Consider the following 7,650-nt stretch of genomic DNA (forward strand, 5'->3'; position numbering starts at 1 on the left):
ATCTAATAATCATATGTTAAATATAATAACAGTCTTAGATTGACTTATGCATATCTACTACATAGACTAAAATTGGCTTCTAACTTTTAGGGTTGTACTCAAATCAATTTCTGTTTATTAACTTCTCATACACTCTTCAGGTCTTTTAACTACTATCACATCTATTGTATTTTAAAAAGACCTAAAAATGATAGGGGCACCTGGGAGGCCCAGTTGGTTGAGCATCTACCATTGGCTCAGGTTGTGATCCTGGGGTCCTTTCTCCCTCTCCCTCTACCCCTCCCCACTGCTCATAATCCCCCCTCACATACCCTGCTCATGGGCTCATGTCTTAAGTTCTCCCCCCCCCATGCTCTCCACAACACTCCTCATGTTCTCCCCACACCTGTTCATGCTCTACCCCCTTTCCGTTCATGCTCTCTCACTTGCACTCTCAAGTAAATAAATAAAATATTTAAGAAAAATAAAAATAAAAAAGGCCTTGACATGGTAGATGTAATATTATATCTACTATCAAACTTATTCTGAAATATTTGTATTTAATAAATGTAGCATATTATTATTATGATATAATAATAATACCACTGTTACTACCATATCACATTATCATTACTACTATCATTACTGTCACTAGTACTAGTATACTACTAGTACTTCTACTAGTACTACTACTGGCTAATGCTTATCAACTGTCTGCTATGTGCTAAGCACTACTTTGAACATCTTACATCTAATGACTAACATAATTATAAGAAACTGTTAATCTGGGGGCGCCTGGGTGGCTCAGTGGCCTAAAGCCTCTGCCTTTGGCTCCGGTCATGATCTCAGGGTCCTGGGATCGAGCCCCACGTTGGGATCTCTGCCCAACAGGGAGCCTGCTTCCTCCTCTCTCTCTCTCTGCCTGCCTTTCTGCCTACTTATAATCTCTGTCTGCCAAATAAATAAATAAAATCTTGAAAAAAAAGAAACTGTTAATCTGTCATCCTCACTGATTAAGAAAAAATTATGTACTTCATCTCTATGAACCTCAGTATCCTCATCTATTATAATAGTTGAATTGGATAATCACTTAAATTCCTTTCTAGTTTCCTAAATATCTCATATCCAGTATAACCAACTTTTTTTTGACAAAGGGTGAACTCTTTATCTGAAGTCATATGATTGAAAGGAAAGAGGGGGGAAATTGATCTTATGCTCAAAAGTAACAATTGTCCAAGTATATAGAAAGAATATAATTATATATATATGTAAATATTCCATAAAAACATAGTTATATATGTATATATATATTTAGAATTCTTATTATTTTTCTAGTCAAAAAAATAATGAGATATAGTCCCAGAAAAAGTGCTAGGTACATAGTAACTCCTAAATAAATAGTAGTTATTATTTTTCTTTATGTAATTTAAAATGTAATATGCTGATGCTGTGGAATTGTTGAGCACAATGTTCAAGAGAAAATTCGTAAGATGTTTCACAATACAACTAAATAAGTTTATTTAAGTAGCACAGGGACAGGACCCATGGACAGAAAGAGTTGTACTTTTTACTCATGAAGCTGGTGGTTATATGCTTAATGCTCAAAGAGGAGGGGATGTGCAGGGAGTATTACATCATAAATGTCTTTTTCAAATATCTACTCATAAAATTGTTTCACAATATTTCTCTGGCGCTTATCATTCAATTCATATTAACTGTCAGCGAGATTTATAGGCAGTCATGAGACACTTTAAGAATGTAGCAATTAGCACATAAGTCATCCTTATCAGAATGATGCAGGCTATAAGTCAGTCTTTTGAGCTAAAGGTCCACATTTTTTGCTTCTTTCTTCACCGTGACATTGTTTGTAATATATGTAGTCATAAATTTAAAGGGAATCAACATATAGGATATTTTTGAGCCAATAATTTTACTAGAAGCAAAATTTTGGATTATCAAGAACATTAAGTTATACAATAATTTGAATAATATAGATTTCTGATTTAAATAATCTTTAAATGCTTTATATGAATGGTGATAAATAAGTATAATTATTAAAATACTAAATTATTAAATTAATTAAATTATTAAATTATTAAATACTAAAATATTTTTATGTTGAACCTAATTTAATACTTTTTGCCAAAAATAACAGAACCCATATGATAATTGAGTCAATTATCATATGGTTTCACTGATTTGTGGAGCAAAACAAATAGCATGGAGGACAAGGGGAGTTAGAGAGGAGAAGGGAGTTGAGGGAAATTGGAAGGGGAGGTGAACTATGAGAGACTATGGACTCTGAAAAACAATCTGAGGGTTTTGAAGGGGCGGGGGGTGGGAGGTTGGGGGAACCAGGTAGTGGGTATTGGAGAGGGCACGGATTGCATGGAGCACTGGGTGTGGTGCAAAAACAATGAATACTGTTACGCTGAAAATAAATTAAAAAATTAAAAAAAAAAACAGAACCCAGGTGTGCCTGGATGGCTCAGTCAGTTAAGCACCAGATTCCTGGTTTTGGCTCAGGTCATGATCTTGTGGGTTGTGAGATAGATCCTGCACTGGGGCTCCACACTCAGTGGGGAGTCTGCTTGAAGTTTTTCTCCCTCTGTCCCTTACCCCTCTTAAAATAAATATCTAAAACAAAATTTAAAAAAAAACCCAGAAACCATATATTCTCAGTTACTTTGTTTCAAGTTTTCCAATTTTATTACCTCAGACCTCTGAATTTTTGTTTCACATAAACATAAATTTACCTGGGCACATTATTATTTTGAAGTAGCTGAAGGTCATTTATGTGAAAGACCTTGAACTCTGAAATAAATACAAGTGAAACTTAAATTATCATAATTACTTCAATAGAATATTTTAATTACATGTGAACACTTCTAACATATTTTAAATGTCATAAAAAATTTAATTTTGCATGGTTTTTGAATGTTTTTCTATTGTCACAATGAAAATATCTCAATTTTTAAAAACTGGTTCAGAAAGACTGTGAAGATTGGTATGTTTAAAACCCTGCTATGAATCAATATATTGCAAATGCCCAATAATTTTATCTAAAAAAACATATGCCCCGCAAAAGTGAAAGCAAAAAGAAGTAAATTGTATGACTGAACACTGTTGAATCTAATGAGAATTGGAACCAAAAGAAGCTAATGATATTGTTTGTGTCTTTCTCTGTATCTGTATCTATGATTTATAATCCACAAAAACTGGCAAACCTATTTTATTGACCAAAGTTTTGCGAACTATTTACCTTTTCATGTTTTAGCTACCATGCAAAAGCGTCTAAAGAAGGAGAAAAAAGCCAAGAGAAAACTGCAGGAAGCCTTGGAATTTGAATCAAAGCGCCGGGAACAAGTGGAACAAGCACTTAACCAAGCCACTACTGGTGACAGTGGCCTGAGGATGTTGAAAGGTAATGTCTCATTTGGACTTTCACACTTAAGGTATACAAAGAAAAAACCCAATTTAAAAAAGAAAGGGGGGCGCCTGGGTGGCTTGGGGCACCTGTGTGGCTCAGTGGGTTAAAGCCTCTGACTTTGGCTCAGGTCATGATCCCAGCATCCTGGGATCCAGCCCCACCTCCGGTTCTCTGCTCAGCAGGGAGCCTGCTTCACCCTCTCTCTGACTGCCTCTCTGCCTACTTGTGATCTCTGTCTGTCAAATAAATAAATAAAATCTTTAAAAAAGAGAAGGAAGGAAAGAAGGATGGAAGAAAGGAAGGAAGTGAGGGAGGGGAAGAAGAGAATGAAAGGGAAGGGAAGGGAGAAAGGAAGGGAGGATGATCTAGAAAAAAGGTGAGAGGGTGGAAGGAAGGGAGAGAAGAAGGAAAGGGAGAAATGAAGGAAGGGAAGGAGGAAGGAAGGAAGGAAGGAAAGACGAAGAGCGGGAGGGGCAGGCTTTGTTCAAGAATAATTAAAGAAAATCAATTTGAGGCCAAGTGTTTTAGTTATTAACTAAATGTGTCAAAATAATCCTTATTCTGAGAGATACAAATAGTCTAGGAATAACAGGAAACCCCACTGACTTTTACAGTAGAAGCAGTAATACTGATAACCTCCTTGCACCTAAAACGTATTTTATATCCATTCATATTAAAATATGCTGATGATTGTTGTACTCTCTTTTAATGAATTATAGGATGCTGGTTTCTTTAATGTAGATTGCATCAGTGTTGAGGGTTTAAGGAGGGCCTGGATGAAAAAAAATATGTTTCAAGTACATTCCTGGAGATTCTGTGAGAAGAGATGCTTCTGTCATGAAATCTCTTAATTCCAAATTTTTCTTATTACATTTTCGATTTTGAAACCCCACAACATCATTTCTTCTCTTAGAATATTCAGATTCTTCTTTCACAGCACATTGACAGCTTGTATTTTTAAACTGATATGTTAAATATACATATGTATATTAATATGTGTGTATAGCAAGTATAAGCCCAAGAATTTTACATGCACATGTACGCATACCCCATACATATGTATGACACACACATAAAACTAAAAGTGTGCTTCAGTGTCCTATACCAAGAATGAGTAAAGAATTTTTTACAAACATGAGTCTTATTCTTTCTTTCCAGAAGTTAAATTCCCTTTTTACTGTGACTGTCTTGGATCATTGTGCTCACAATCAATAGAAATACAGTGCTAGATTATTAGCTCATGCTAACCATGACTCGTTGAGACACAGAAAAAACACAATTATATATTAATATTTTACACAATGGGATATCTTAGTGAAAGCCAGAGTCCTTGCTTATCAAATGTTCTAAAAATAACACTTCTTGAGTAGCAATGGGGCTTATGTTCTGTGTACTCATCATTATTATTATTATTTGAGGCCCTGAGCTTGTCATTCTGAAATGGTTTGACATTATATTTTTTTACATATTTAAAATCCACCTGTAATTGAGCTCTATCTCGGTCTAGTTTTTCTATCATAAGAGAAAAACAGCTGTTTCTACAGCATGATGGGTACCTTATATTCAAATCATTTTCTTATATTAATCTTTGATGGCATTGGTGATGCACTAACATCTGTTATCCCATTACCCAAGGATGTCCAAGCAAATGTATAAATATAGAAATGCTCATATAAAGCTATGCTTCATGGATATAGATAGCTTTTAGATAATCACATCTCATATTTAAAATTGAAAAGAAAAACCCAACTTATTTCTTTTTTTTCAATTTTTTTTCAAAAACAATTCATGTATCCCTTTGCCCTTATAACCAGTACTGCATAAAGACCACAAACCATAATGTGTGTTTTGGTGTTCAGTGTGCTTAGCATAGAGATAATCTCATCATCGTCTCTCATTCATTTTACAATGAAAAATATAGCATAAGAATGGAGACCTTCCATTTATGCAATTGTATCCATCTTTTTCTTATTCTACAGTCAGGTCATGTTGCCTGATAGTCTGAGAGGATTATTTTCCTGAGAATTATCTCTAGAGAATGAAATAAAGAAGTATTTACTATATACTTGGAAATATATGCCAAATTTTAGAATTCAGCTATAGTTTATAATTCTCCCTCCTACCATTAAAAACAGACATATGGGGGCACCTGGGTGGCTCAGTGGGTTAAAGCCTCTGCCTTCAGCTCAGGTCATGATCCCAGGGTCCTGGGATTGAGCCTCACATCTGGCTCTCTGCTCCGTGGGGAGCCTGCTTCCTCCTCTCCCTCTCTGCCTGCCTCTCTGCCTACTTGTGATCTCTGTATGTCAAATAAATAAATAAAATCTTTAAAAAAAATTAAAAAAATAAAAATAAATAAAAACAGACATATGAAAATAATAACAAGAATGCTATCCAAGATCTTGTGTTATCCATAGGGCCAAATTACTAGTTTCACTTTAAATGGAATCAGAAAAAATAGAATTGTACCTTAATCTTGAATGTCACTTCTTTCAGATACTGGAATTCCAGACACTGAAGTAGAAAACAATGGGACTCCTCATAACAGTATTACTATGCAAGGTATAGTAAACAGCGTACTCCTCTCTATAACTGCCTGATATGGGGTGGGCATGAGTTCCTATGTTGATATTCTCTATATAAATAAAAAAATAAGTTTAATTATTCTCACTTTATGGCAGAGGGAGAAGTCTTCAGTATTTTTTGAGATTATATACATAGGGACTAATAATTTCACATATACAATGTGGGAAATTTCTTGTACATTTAACTTTGTAAAAAGAATGTATATTTATGTTAGGCATATTCTAAAAATTCATAAAGGTGAATATAATTTACCTTTCTGAAGTGTACAATAATATACTTTAAAAAATTTCACTACTGTTTGTAAAAACCACAGGTAGAATAATTATAACCTATCAATATGTTTGATGAGTTCTAGACAACATTTTTATCAACCTCTAAATTCCAATGCCGTTTAGATAACTTTAGAAGCCATCTAAATATGGAAATAAGAACAAGACTTGTAATTCATGATTTTCAAGATTCCCATAAGTTCTTAGATCCTTTAAAATATTTTAAAATAGTTGGTAGTAGGAGAATAGATGATACAAGTCAATTTAAAATTTCACTGGAGTGCAAAACAATCTGAAAGGAGAAATTGAATTTAACCACTGGAATTTTTCTTGTCTGATTTTAATGCAGCTTTCTAGCTCTTTGTATGCAGATTACCTTTATTTTTATGTTTAATATGGAAAAATGTCTCACTCTAATAAAAAAAGAAAAGGCATTTCTATGAGAAAATGATTTCTTAACTTCAGAAAGCAAGACAATCATGGATGTTACTTGCTAGAAGATTAACTAATAATGCCTTTTCATTGTGTAATGACTAGGTCTACATGAAGGTAACAGAACTGGATGTGACTAAAAGATCCATTTGGGTTCTTTTGTGTGTCCACACTTATGTGGTAGTTTCAGAAAATTTAGAATCCCTCATTCATGTAGACTTGCCCATCATTTTTACAAAACAAGGATTGTCAGAGCTCATGGATCTTCTGATAATGCCTGTTTCTGCTGCGGTTGAGTAGATCTAATTAATGCATTAATTTTGCTAAGTGTGCTTTGTTCATTCAGTGAAGCTTTTGATATTTCTTATCCCTCTTATGCTTGCTGGCTTTCTTCCCTCAGTTTAAAAGCTGCATCTATGTGCCCAAAGCCAATATGGACAAGACTCATTGTCTGTCCGATCAAGTCACCACAGTTAAATTTATGAGGAAAAATTCCACTAGCTGTGGGCTACCACTAGTTGATTTTGCTGTCACATATTGGGACAAGGTAGGGTTGAATAAGCTTGAAGCATTTGATGACTTCTTAATTTGTGACACACAAATATAGACCCAGTCTTTTATGGAACGTTGAGTTTGATTGTGCCCCTCCTTTGATGGGCTGTAAGGTCAGCTTTGGAACTGGAGAAGTTAAAGCTAACACACCATCAGTGGGTTGTATATTTATTATCCTGTAATCCTATACTTTCAATCCATTGCTGTTTGTTTAATGTATATGATGCCTTTAATTTGCAGTAGTAACATCTTTCCCAACTCTGAAATATATACAAACATTTTTACTGTCCTAAAGTTATTTCTTTTCCATGCAACTAAAAACAGGTATCTAATTCATGGGAATTAGTTAGATGATATAAATCAAAAGCCTTTGATTTGATTTAAATTTTCTTATTTTAACAA

General features: G+C 34.3%; 1 protein-coding gene across 1 annotated transcript in view; it reads left to right on the top strand.

The window, feature by feature from the left end:
• LOC111139361 (dachshund family transcription factor 2) overlaps positions 1-7,243 on the top strand; it is a gene marked incomplete at its 3' end in the record, with an annotated part of 862,916 nt that extends 855,673 nt beyond the window's left edge. Inside the window, exons 11-14 of the mRNA XM_022491621.1 lie at positions 3,257-3,403; positions 5,906-5,985; positions 6,802-6,987; positions 7,097-7,243. Of these exons, the coding sequence (XP_022347329.1) occupies positions 3,257-3,403; positions 5,906-5,985; positions 6,802-6,987; positions 7,097-7,243 (560 nt within the window). The remainder of the gene's footprint in view (positions 1-3,256; positions 3,404-5,905; positions 5,986-6,801; positions 6,988-7,096) is intronic.
• Positions 7,244-7,650: the final 407 nt, after the last annotated feature.

Source organism: Enhydra lutris, unplaced genomic scaffold (genome assembly GCF_002288905.1).
Source record: "Enhydra lutris kenyoni isolate GAN:26980312 unplaced genomic scaffold, ASM228890v2 scaffoldscaffold102, whole genome shotgun sequence".
Classification (NCBI taxonomy): domain Eukaryota; kingdom Metazoa; phylum Chordata; class Mammalia; order Carnivora; family Mustelidae; genus Enhydra; species Enhydra lutris.